The 13,527-nt window shown below is 39.9% G+C and overlaps 1 protein-coding gene across 2 annotated transcripts in view; it reads right to left on the reverse strand.

Moving 5' to 3' along the window:
• Positions 1-11,174, reverse strand: part of Gm6614 (predicted gene 6614) — a 40,431-nt gene extending 29,257 nt beyond the window's left edge. Inside the window, exons 1-3 of one of the 2 annotated variants that reach the window (XM_017321696.1) lie at positions 11,091-11,174; positions 7,515-7,656; positions 2,285-2,417 (exon numbers count right to left, since the gene is read on the reverse strand). In XM_017321696.1, coding sequence (XP_017177185.1) covers positions 2,285-2,417; positions 7,515-7,656 — 275 coding nt within the window. In that variant the 5' untranslated portion in view covers positions 11,091-11,174. Of the gene's footprint in view, positions 1-2,284; positions 2,418-7,514; positions 7,657-11,090 lie in introns of those variants that run through there. The other variant, NM_001081318.1, reaches the window with a different exon arrangement.
• Positions 11,175-13,527: the final 2,353 nt, after the last annotated feature.

Consider the following 13,527-nt stretch of genomic DNA (forward strand, 5'->3'; position numbering starts at 1 on the left):
AATATCCACTTAAAACTCAGTTATCCATCCAAAGTCCATTCATTTTCCCAATTGACAATAAAGCAGTATAAAGTAGGTATCAATCAGACAAGGTCTCAAGTGGAGGAATAGGAACACCAACCTAGCCACACATCCTCCAACCTACAATTCGCCATGCCCATAGGATATACAGGGATTGGAATCTAACATAATCATCATCAGAGAGTCCAAAGCAACTTCATCCAGCAACTGATGGGAGCAGATGAGAGTCCTACAGCCAACTAATAAGAGCTCAGGGAGTCCTTTGGGGGATTGGGTGAGCCAGACGAGGTCAAGGAAAGGACAAAAACAACACCCACAGAATCAGCTGATTGGGACTCAAGTGGACACATAGAAATTAGAAAGCCTCAATGTGTTTAACCTAGAACTTCTGCATATATGTTAAGGTTGCATAGGTCGCTGTCCTTGTGGGGTTCCTAACAGTAGGAACAGAGGCTGTCTCTCACTCTTATGCTTGCCTTTGGGACTGCTTTCCTCCTCCTGAGTTGCCTTTTTCAGCCATGATGTGAGAATATGAACCTGTTCTTATTGTAGCTTGTTATGCTGTATTTGGCTAATGTCTCTGCAAGACTGGTCCTTTTCTGAAGAGAAGTTGGGGGAGTTGATCTGGGGGAAAAGTGGAGGTGGAGAAGAGGGGCAGAGGAGAGGGGGAGGGAACTAAAACTGCGGATGGGGTGTAATATCTGAGAGAAAAATAAATTAAAAAGTGGGTGAAAGGTTGGTTTAAAAATGAAAAAAAAATTGAAGGCCCATTTCCACAAAGAAAGAGAGATCTAGATATGGAGATGGAGTTCAGTGTCTAGTAATCACTAATCCTAGGTTTGATCCTGAGCACTCAATAAAACCAGACATAGTGGAAAAGGCCTATAATCCCATCAGTCAGGTGGTGTAAACAAGAGGATCAGAAGTTCATGATTATTCTTAACTCCAGAGAGAGACTGACAGCGCTATGAGCTACAGGAGGCTCTTTCTAGAAAGAAAGAAAGAAAGAAAGAAAGAAAGAAAGAAAGAAAGAAAGAAAGAAAGAAAGAGAGAGAGAGAGAGAGAGAGAGAGAGGGAGGGAGGGAGGGAGGGAGGGAGGGAGGGAGGGAGGGAGGGAGGGAGGGAGGGAGGGAGGGAGGGAGGGAGAGAAGGAAGGAGGGAGGGAGAGAAGGAAGGAATGAATCAGCTCTTGCATCCCTGGTAATTTATGTGTCAAGATGCTTGTGTGAAAGCTTCTATCCCAGGTCCCACCGGGCAGTCAGAGAGAACTGACTCCTGAAAGTGTTGCCTGACCTAACGTGAAAACAAACACACCAGCTTGACCAACAGAATATATACAAAAAAATAGCTAAAAATTAAAAAAAAACAAAACTGTGAAAAACAAAACAAAACTGTGAGTGAGAGATTGAATGTATGGTCAACTTAAGGTCCATGAAACTTTGTGATTGGGTTTTGGATATGTGAATGGCCACTGAGTCAGAAGGGAAAAGGGAAACATAGCAATCTTACTGCAGGGAACAACAAGGTGTCTTCCAAGCCTCCTTGGAATACAGCACGAAGAGACTCCCAATGCACAGCTCAGTTGAGTGCACAGCAAACTCTAAAGTGAGGGTTAAAGTGCACATAAGTAATAGCTTGCCATTCATCTCTCCAAGTGGAAATGCTCAGAGGCACAGAAGGATCCAAACAGATAAACTGAGGACACAGAGGCTGAAAAGAAAAGTCATTGTGCTTTTAAAACTATGAATACTAGAAGGTTATATTCCCATTTTTTTTCTGGCTTAGTCAAATCTCTACCTCTTTAACAAGATCAGAGAATTCCAGCCTAGGATAAAAAGTTAGTTATACACATTTTCAAAATAGCCCCAAATCAAGCAGTCCTTCTCAGTCATTAGCTAGTCCCTACTCAATCTTGACAGTAAAACTTTTAAAATGTGATGATATGAATTACAATCCCATTCAAGAGACTGGACGAAAAATTTAAATTCCCCAGGAATACCAAGGAGGTGAGAAGGCATGAAGTTAGAAATAGAAAATGACAAGATATGAATAAAATCTAAGATGCCAGTGCTCAAAGAGCCACAGCAGAAAGGGGAGGGGCAAGAGAAAGATATCAAGAAGAGAGTACCAGGAACTTTGCAAAATATCCTGATCAAAGGCCACTGATTGTGGTGGCAAAGGACTTACTCAAACAGTCATAAGCTATGAAGCTAGGAGAGCTTTCCTCCTCCCAGAAAGGAAATTCTGAGTCTCAAATACTCACATGCCCATGAGGAAATGAGGCAGTGAAATTAAGAAACACCCCAGGCCCATAGTTGCACATCCAACACCAATGATGATAGGTCTGTGCAGTTGCATTCCGAAATAATTCACGAATACAATCAACAAAAGGTTTCCTGAAAAAAAGGAGAATGAGAATGCTTGTTGCAGTAAAGTATCAGCAACTCTTAGTCAACAGCCTTTCCAGCATTTAGACTCTAGAGCCCATTGTTTAACAACCACCTTAAGAACACAGGGACTTGGGTGGTGGTGGGGATTCAGTGGGGAGTAGGATATTGTGTGCATTGTTTTAATATGTAAAGCAATTGTGATTCTGAGGGAAGGATCTTTTCCTCTCTGGAGAATACTAAAGCTCTATTCATGAACATCCATCCCTTGGGATTGTATAGAAAAGCTAGTATAGGCCTGCGTGTCACCTCTGACCTCTCCTCTCATACCTGCTCTATGCAAATTCAAAAGGGTTCATGTTTTTTAGCTTGCTATTTAAAAGCCACCTTCGTTGTTCAACATGGCCAAGCTGGATGCCTGCTTATATTGTCACTTCTTCCTTTAGACCAGATAATACTATTCTGAGTCCTAATGCTCCACCTAGGCCTTAAGTCTACACTGCAGTAGTCAAAGGGTCAAAGCAAAACTTCATTTTTGTGGTTTAGGAGAAAGCTTGGTTTAAAAAAAAAAAACAAAACAAAACAAAACAAAAAAAAAAAACCAACTTGTTTGGAAGCCCTGTGCTGACAGAGATGTCTTTGATAAGTATCTTTTGAGAGTTGAAAGAATAAGTGGGACCTGGTAGCACACACCTGCCATCTCCAGCTACTGGAAGGCCAGGAGAGGAAGACTGCAAGATCAAAGTCAGCCTGGGCTACAGAGTGAGTTCAAGCCTGCTGCCAGGACTTGGTCTACACTGAGGACAAACAGAGGATACCAAGAGGGTTAAATGTCTCATATTGGCTACGTCAAGGTGGGTCATTTTTCTCATGTAACAACTCCTCAGGAAAAAGAATTTTTTTTTCCTTCTGGGCCTGACAGCAAGACTGACTCTGCCCAAGTTACAATGAAGACCACAGGGACCTGGGAACAGTTTAAGTAGTGGACCTCTGTAATTTTATTTAATACATTAGGCCTAGATTATAATGTACTCTTCCCAGATTACTGACTACATTAACAGCTAAGCTAACTGTATCTTGACAGCTAGAAAACAGACCTAGTTCCTTACGCGAAGGTAAGTTATCACTATATTAGCTCATTAGTCAATTTGTTAACTATTTAAGACTACCAGATCTCTTATCCAGATGACACTTTTCCCTTGCTCATGGGCTTCACAACAAAGGATACACAAGTTCACATGTAAGCTTTTACAGAGGGAACCTTCTGTTACTTCCTGATCTAAACTCAGTTTCCAGTGACTAAATGGGTCATATTTCCTCTCCTTGCTATGCCGCCATCCTATTATTCACCAAGAAGAATTCATACAAATTAGCCTCATCCTAACAAAGCATCCCACTATACAATCCGCTTTCATAGTCACAAGTTCAGTTTCCTTTGGTTGTCTTTCCACTGTAAACTTAAAGTGTTTCTCATGATAAATCTATACTACAGCTATCATAGCTACAAAGATAAGTTTCCTTTGACTGTCTTTTAACTATAGACTTAAAGTGTTTCTCGTGCAAAATCTATATGATCAACTGTCATATTCACAAAGTCAGGATTTTGAGTTTCCTTTGCCTTTTAAATATAAACACCTTTTAAAGGTGTTTCTCATTACACTATTCAGTCTCCTAGACAGAAGACAAAAGCCCTCCTTACTTCTTCTGCTCTAAGAAAGGATTTGGGTTTGTTTCTTATTCTGTGGGATTTTTTGGTTTGTCTGGTTTTTGTTTTGTTTGGTTTGGTTTTTTCTTTTTGTTTGTTTGTTTCTTCCTAAACTCACCTTAAAAAATGTTCATGTTGTTAACAAATTTATCTCTTTTGTAAACTTATAAGCAATAAGAAACCACTTAGATCTCCCTCTCATGGGCCAAATAGACTCTCTCTAGATAAGTACACCTGCCAGTCAATAGCCTAAGTTCTATCTGCGGCCTATTCCAGAGGGTGAGATTCCTCTCCTGTTACTGGGATTTCCCTCATCCCAACCACCGAGACCTAAGGGTTTTGAATGTACACCTAAGAAATAATTTTTTCTCCCAAACATACTTAACTTTATTCCTTACCCCTTGCGTGTGTGTGTGTGTGTGTGTGTGTGTGTGTGTGTGTGTGTGTGTGTGTGTGTATGTGTTTCAGTATCTTGTCAAGTCCAGGCATTTACTCGAAATCTCTATCAAGGACAGGTCCAGAGAAACAACCCACAGATGATGTTCCAGTTCTCACAGACACAGATGCTTCTACTGGATCCGCTCCTTCTGTCTGTAGATGGCTCCACAGACCGTGGTCAGCAAGGAAATAGCCAACTCTCCTAAGACCAACAACTCTATACCCATTCTCTTAGGTTTCTCGAAGACCTGTAGCCCCAAAAGTCAGCAGGACATAGCGAAGATCAAGATGAGCCTATTCCTGCTTCACCATCACCTGTCTAGTTTTCCCTTTTTTAAATTAAATCAAAAGGGAGAAATGTTAGCATTCCTTCTAGGCTCCACTCCACAGTTACCTAGCAACAGCCAGGTATGCCTGACTCACTATAAAAGAGGTTGTTTGCCCCCTCTTCTTATCCTCTTATTCTCTTACTCTCTGCCCCTTCTCTCCCTGCCCCTTCTCCCTCTATTCATTTTCACCCACCCTACACCCCCTCCATGTGTTCCTAGCTGGCCTCTCATCCTCTTTACTCTTCTCTCTACCTTTCTATGTCTAAACTCCCCTTCCCATGCCCTAAAGAAACTCTGTTCCATACTATATTCATTTTATGGCTTGTACCTCAGGGAGAGGGAATGCCTCAGAATGGGCCCACGGAGCCCCCACCCTTCCACTTCACCATACTGTGCCTCTACCAAACATATCTTTGACTTTCTTTCTTTTTTACAAAACACAACAGCATGGGCAACTTATTGAGAGTTTTTTTAAAAAGTAAAGAAAGAGGCTGAGGACAGAGTGGGAGAATGCATGTCTTATGTGTGTGAGGACCCAGGTTCAATCACTAGTATTATTCACACAGAAAAGAGGTTGATGAGAACTCAATACACAAGTAAGTTCTCTACAAAGTGCATATTTTTCATTGATGAGAATGTTTACCCTGTTCATATAACACCTACAGGAAAGATCAGAAAATTTAAGCACTCTTCTTTGATGAGTTGGCAAATCTCTAATTGGTCTTACATATTTGAAAGATATTTGAAGACTTTGTTTCTCTTCCTATTCTATTTCTCTCTAGTGTGCTCTGTAGAATGTAGTGTGCTTTGGAATGGCATTTGCCCCAACTCCATACTATTATTATTTTTATTACAGTCTGTCTCTGTTTCTAAAGTATCCTGTCAATAGTTATCATTCAGAAGGTAATGTCCCATGATACTCACTGTTTGAACTCTCTATCTATCCTTCTAGTCTATGGCTACGCACCTCAGAATGTACAGAATCTTGTCTGAAATATCTATTGATTGAAAGGAAAAATATTCCCTCTTCACATTTGTCTGAGTTTACATTTTACATTGCCTTGCTATGTCATCAAGTAATGGTATGAAGGTGTGGACAGAGGTAAGTTATTGACCAAGCTAGGGTCAAGTTGCTTGCAAAACTGAGTGATGAATGCCCACCAAATGCTACGTTCACTAGCCAGTATGAATTACTTTCATAATTGCTTCTATGAAAGACTTCCCCTAAAATCACCTGTCATAGTGACTGGTGACGCAAATAGTTAATGTTTTTCTTTAAATGAGATTAACCCTTCTTTAGTCTATAATCTATTGAGTTCACAGAATTTAGTGCTTTCCAAGAAATTAAAGTTTTTCCATAAAATTGAGTGAGATTTTCAATAACCATTAAATTTGTGTTAGCATTTCCATTCATAGTAAAGTACAGAGCAACAGTCACATTAGCAGCCACAATTCTTTCACCACTAAAAGTATAAATAGTGGTATATGACACTGTGGTTGCTGTAAATATTGCAAAATGTCATGGAGATAATAACTACTTAAAAATCAGATCTAGATAATAATTCATCTTGTTTAAAAGCACAAATCTTCCTTTCTGACAGGCTGTTTAAATGTTCTGACAATTTTACTTAATGTAACTGGCTTCCTCTTTACCTACATAGTCTAATTCTGTGCAACTAAATATTATCCTGATATGTCAGTAAGCTTTCATGATGAGTCCTCAGCATAGGAAGATCAATAGCTACTTCCAACCCTATACTGGTGCTCTGCAACCTGAGTTATAAAAGACATACTCCACAACAAGCCACAGTCTCTGTTCATTTCTTTCCCTGCATAATATCCCTCTTGTCTGACAAGCAGAGGTGAGGCTTCTGGGCAAGAGAGAAAAAAGCCCTAGTAATTAGTTCTTTACTTAATTCCCCACTGTTAGGCTACAGGTGTTAAATGCCCAAGCCAGGAGGTTTTTAACCTCCAAATAAGCAAGATAGATATTAGGACTTTTTAAAAGCCAGCATCTCCAGCATTCATCATAGTTAGAGAATTTAAAGGTCAGAGACCATCAATCTTTAAATCTACCTCTAAGTCCAACTCTGTTTTTTTTCTTCAGCCCATTCCAGGCCAGGCAGGCTCCAGGCAAAGGAAATAAACACTATGATTAAACAAAGCTCACTTTATTTATAGATGGAATCTTTTTTGTTCTTCAGCCTTGTTACTCTCATCTCCCACTTCATCACCAAAAGTCCAGAGATGAAGTTCATCCACCCACTTTAGGAACCGTGTGTGACAGAACGTAAACACAGGGACACTTCCTCATCTTCTCTAGTGAGTAGGAGATGACAGCCATTAACCTCACAGGTACAGGAGGGGAAGAGAAAAATGTGCTCTCTCCTTTGGATCACAAGTTACTCAAGACTCCTATACCAACCATTTAAAATACCAAGGAAGCCTTTACCGTCCCTTTAGCTTATCACATGACAGAAGTAAATATTAACACTCTATCTTCCACTCATCATAAAAAGGGGCAATGTCAAGAGTATGTGCTACAAATTAGGTGTCATCATGAGAATATTTACAAAAGTGGCTATTTCACAACCAAACCACATATATATGTAAATAAATATAAATTTAACTCACCTATCCCAAAGCTCCCACTGATGAGTCCAGCTATAGATGCAGGGATATCAAATTGTCTCTCTATTTGTGTGAGCATGGAAACCATGTAAGTTCCTGATAGTGATTTGGATACATATGCCCATGTTAATGCCATCAGAAACATCTAGAAAGAAAATATGTTTAGGGGAAAAAAAGAGAAAACTTTGATTTCTGATTATGTATATGTCATCTACTGGCAAAACAGCCTTCTCCATGTGATGAATGACTGTATCCAACATAAATAGCCCTTGAACATCCAAGAAACTTTAAAGTTCTGCTATGCTGTCCTTGCTCTGCACATGCAGGTGGAATAGCTGGGTAGCAGTTGTGTTGTTGATAGGTATGGCTTTGCTCTTTTATCAGTGTACCTCATGGATACAGAAAGACGTGGAGTTGTTCTATGTAAGACACAGCTATTGATGGGACTTCAGCACTACACTGTTACCCTGCAGGATAAGTGCTATCCCATTAAGGAAGGGTAGGAAGAGAACACAAAATTACACCAAAGCAATGTGTCTGCAATAGGCCTGCTATGCTCTCTATGAACAAATAACATGTTTCTGGATGTCCTGGGCCTGTTCAACACTTTGTCTTCTTTTTCTGCATTCTTGTGCACAAGCCACATTCTCTCTATTGTGGACAAAGGTCAGAGGGAAGTTACCCACTTTTTTCTTTCTGGTTGAATACTATCTGTCCAAGTGATGCTCATGGCATAGAAATCCAGGGCAGAAACTTTTTGGTGTCCCTAGGGTGTTAAAGCATGGGTGTGTACAGTTAAGACTCCTCACTACCTGTCTATGACTGATAATTCACACTGAGTGATGAAACTAGTAACTAAAAATTCACCTATAGCTGACCTTGAGTGATGTAGTGAATTAGTTTACTGGTTTTCTCAACTTATCATCCATTTGTTATCAACCAGCTACTGGAATTTCTGTACTATCTCATCCAAAATAATAACCATATAATACTGTACTAGGTTACCATTTCTTACTTGTAAACTTATTGTCACGAGGACCAAGTAATTTGGATAAATTTGAGTAGAAACATGCAAAAAAATTGGGAAAAGTGAATACCAAGTTCACTATAGTTCAAAGTATACACTTTTGACTTCTAATTCCAAATTCCATTTGCAGTGATGTTCTTACCTCTCACTGTAAATCTTTAAGAGGACATGATTGACACAACAATTTCCATCTGAGCTTTATAATTCAGGTCCTATATTTAAAGCAAAATCTACCAAAATTAAACAAAGAAAAAAAACCAATCATACTTGAGAGATCATGTGTTTCACTAACATTTTGCAGAAGAAAGGGATCCCGTTATGCCTAAGGAAGTAAAAGACAGTGGCCATGCTCATTTAGATCTAGTCCAACATAAATAACATCAGTAGTTATAAGGCTAATCCTACTGGCTTTTTACCTCCGCACTCTAGAGCCTGCAGCAAACCACCTCACAGCAAACTTTTTAGGCTTACTAGATAACTTTTCTTTTCTCTCTTAATTTCCTTCACCCCCCAATCTTTGTGTGTACCTTTTAATTTTTATAAACAGGGCCTCTCACCAGCCTGGAATTCACGGAAGAGGCAAGGCTGACTCTTCAGTGAATCTCCAATATCTATCAGCCTGACTCCCATATCCTCCTGCTGGGATCAAAGTTATGTGACTTAACACATGGGCATAGTTTGTATGTAAGTTTTAGGGAATGAACTCAGGCCCTTCAACCTCAATTTCAAGGATGTTACTGATCGAGGTATCTCTCCAACTCCTTCAGAAATTTCCCTTCAATTTCTTTAGTAAGTTTTACTAGTTAAATTTGCTGTTTTCTGCTTTCTAATTTCATACATAGATGACATGATGTTTATCCATTGCCTCCTCTCTTCTCCTCCTTTCTTTCCTATCAACACACTTATTCCTAGATGTGTTTTTCCAAGGTTCATGAATTCTGGTTTACATTTTTTTAAACCCATGTAGTTTAACCAGAGCCTTCTCTGAATACATTGAGTTATAACTAAACATTTGTATCTTGTGTGGTCACCAGTATATGTATGACTGAAGGCATGATACTTCCTGTCCTGGGAGACTTTTCTTAGCTACTATATTTCTAAATGTAGGAAGCAGGAGTTTCAGTATGGTACTGTATATCTTTTGACCACCCTAACATTCTAGATAGTTCTAAATTCAGGGAAGGAGAGCAATCTGATTACTTTTAAGTAGTTACTTCTAACTTTGGTCTTTTAAAATAATTGTTTTAGCATTTTTCATAACAGCAATATAATAATATAAAATGAGCTTTAAATAGGTAAAATGTGTAATTGAGTAAAATGAACTTTTGATAGGATAACTTACGAGCCAGCATCTTAGAAAGAAATGTTTGCTGGACTCTGTAGAAACTAGGCCAGTACTCAAATTTCCTAGATTACTATAAGTTCACATTTTGTGATGTAAAAATGACTTTGGAGCAATAAGAATAATAATTGCATCTGAATTACTGAAAACCAACAGCACAGCTAAAAGAACAAGCAATTTTCTTAAAAAGAATGATTGTTATATTGCCAAAACTTGAAGAAAATATTTTTCTCACCCGATCATAATGTCTTTGTATATTAATAAACAGAGTTCCTCTGCAGGGAACTGTTTAATATATAATATTATATGTAATATAATCACTTTCAGTGCTTGCTTTAAAAGGCTTCCATGAGTATATGCATGCATACATAGAAACAATCCATACCTTAATCTTGGCAAAGCATCTGACCCCATGGGTTGCAATCTTTTTCTCAGGTTCTTCCATGTTATTCTTCTGCCTGCTTAAGGATATCTATACTTCAAAAATCCTACTGCTAACTTTTCAAGAAAATACAAAGTGGCTAAATTATTTACTGGAATGTAAATTATTTTTCATTTCTGACATTGAATTGTTTTTCTTATTTTTTTCTCATGTATTACATCCCAAAAACAGTGTTCACTCTATCCACTTGTCACAGTCCCTTTACTCAGCCTCCCTTCTCTGATAAATCAACTCCTCTTAATTTTCCTTCAAAAGAGAAGTGCTAGCCTCCCAGGGATATCAACATAACATGATGTAACAAGTTACAATGAAACTAGAAACGGAGCCTCATATCAAGGCTAAAGAAGGCAACTCAGTATGGGGACAGTTGTTAAATCATTTACAGAACTGTAACTACTAATTCGTTACAAAAACAAAACTCTCTTAAGGCTAAAGTTTAAGTCATGATTTCTATTGCTGTGATAAAACACAAGGACTGAGCCAGTCGATGGTGGCTCACGCCTTTAATCCCAGCAGTTGGGAGGCAGAGGCAGGTGGATTTCTGAGTTCGAGGCCAGCCTGGTCTACAAAGTGGGTTCCAGGACAGCCAGGGCTACACAGAGAAACCCTGTCTCGAAAAACTTAATTAAAAAAAGAAAAGAAAAGAAAAGAAAAGAAAAGAAAAGAAAAGAAAAGAAAAGAAAAGAAAAGAAAAGAAAAGAAAAGAAAACAACAACAACAAACAAGGACTGAAATCAACTTAGAGGGGAAAGGGTTTGTTTTACTTACAGTTCTATAGCATAGTTCATCACTGAGGGAAGTCTTGGTCAGGAATTCAAAGCAGGAAGCTGGATACAGGAGACTATGCAGAGACTGAAGAGGTCAGCTCAGAAACTTTGGGAAATTGCACAAGACACTCCTCCCCTCCTAGAGGAGAGGGGTCATAGAGCACATAGGCACCCCTCCCTTCCTGAAGCAAGAAGCTGATTATATTCCTCCGCAAGACCACAGTGGGGACCGACCATTGGCCACCCACAGATAAGAGAAGCCCTTCTACCTCATTCCCTAAGGACCAATCAGTTTAAAAGTCACACTGTTCTGTCAATCACGTTGTGCCTAGTTTCTGATGCTCTATTCCACCCCTGGAAACTGTATAAAACTTGGCTGAACAGGCCGCCTGGGGTCACTGCTTCTCCTTCAGGTGCAGGACAACACCAGTGCACTGGAACAATAAATTCCTCTTGCTTTGTGTGGCTCACTTCGGGGGGGGGAGGGTCCCCAGTAGCTGAGGCTCATCAGAGTCTTACAAGATCATGAAAGAATGCTGCATATTGCTTTGTTCCTAATGACTGTTGACCCTGCTTTCTTATAGATTCCAGGACTTCCTGCCTAGGGGTGGCCCCTCCACAGTGAGCTGGGCCCTCATATCAATCATCAATCAAGAAAATGCTGCATAGATTAAACTATTGGTCTGCAAATAAATCTAGCCTGGGACAAGTTGTTATAAAACTGTTTAGCACAACTGGGAAGGTGGTTCAATGGGCATGTTTGATTCCTGCTCTTGAAGAGCTGAGCTCAAACTTTTAGCATCCAAGTGAAAATCTGGGCTTCTCTGAGCATGCCTGTAACAACACTAGAAGGATGTGCCACCCCGTTTCTACTTTCTCCCTTGAGTTAGGCAGCCCTGTTGTGCACTGGGATGAACTAAAGGGAGGAATATTTAGCTGGTCATACGTGAAGGTATTACAGGATCTTGGGTGGCAATGAGCACCAAGGTAAAACCCAGAAACAGTTTTGGTAAACAGATTTATTGGGGTAGTGGGGTATTAATTTCCCTAGGGAGGTAGCCAGTATCTCTTGTGCAAGACTTGTATGGTCATGTACCGTTGGCCAGGGCAGAGGGTTGGAAGATGTTTCATCTGTATATTCAAGGTCTATAGGGTTTAGGGGGAAAACCTTGTTAAATAAAGATTAAAGCCTCAAAACTGTCAGGGCAGTAAACTCTTACAAGGGGTTGATGGTAGTGGGAACTGATTTTAGGGTGCCAGGTTGGGAGGCAGAGAGGTAGCCAACTCCAGCCATGCTCATGATTGAAGGATTGAAGCTCCCGGGGTTGGAGCTCCCTTGAACTTTTCTCAGGAATCTTGGGCCATTACAGTTCCACAAGCTTCCAGACAGCAGTATTATCGCAGTGTGTCAACCTGGCACTTTGACCGAGTGAACAATCAAAGTTTCAGTGAAGAGAGCCAATCAAAAAGCCTAAAATTGAGCATTGTAGAGAAAGACATTCAACATTGACTCCTGGCCTCTGTAATATGCATACTTATATATGTGCACCTGCACAGGCTTGCAAATTTATGCATATACACAAAACCATAAATAAATTTACATTGTACATGTACATACACACACACATAAACACATGATCACTTGAATAAGAACAATTTTATAGTACCTTGAATGTTTAAAAAATGGAATATTACTCAGCTATTACAAACAATGACATCATAAAATTTGCAGGCAAATGGATGGTACTAGAAAAAAAATGGTGAGTGAGGTAACCCAGATCTGGAAAGAAAACCATGGTATGTAGTCACTTATAAGTAGACATTAGCAGTTAAGTGAAGGATATCCATGCTGCAATCCATAGACCAGAAAAGCTAAGTAACAAAGAGGTCTCAATGGGGGATGACACAAATCTCCCTAGGAAGGGGAAATAGAATATATTTTAATAGAAAGTTTTTGTCTAAGTGTGGACAAGAGACTAAAGGAAAGACCATCCAGAGACTGCCCCACCTGAGGATCCATCCCATATACAATTACCAAACCCAAACATTATTGTGGATGCTCACAAGTGCTTGCTGGCAGGAGCCTGATATAGCTGTCTCCTGAGAGGCTCTACCAGTGCTTGATAAATACAGAGGTGCATGCTCTGAGCCAACCATTGGACTGAGCACAAAATCCCCAATGGAGAAGCTACAGAAAGGACCCAAGGAGTTGAAGGGGTTTGTAGCCCCATAGGAGGAACAACAATATCAACAAACCAGACCTCCCCAGAGCTCCCACGGACTAAACCACCAACCAAAGAGTACACATGGAGGGACCCTTGGCTCCAGGTCCATATGTAACAGAGGATAGCCTTGTTGGACATCAATGGAAAGAGAGGTCTTTGGACCTGTGAAGGCTCAATGTCCCAGTGTAGGTGAATGCCAGGGCGGGAAAGCTG

Source organism: Mus musculus, chromosome 6 (genome assembly GCF_000001635.26).
Source record: "Mus musculus strain C57BL/6J chromosome 6, GRCm38.p6 C57BL/6J".
In the NCBI taxonomy this organism is placed as follows: Eukaryota; Metazoa; Chordata; class Mammalia; order Rodentia; family Muridae; genus Mus; species Mus musculus.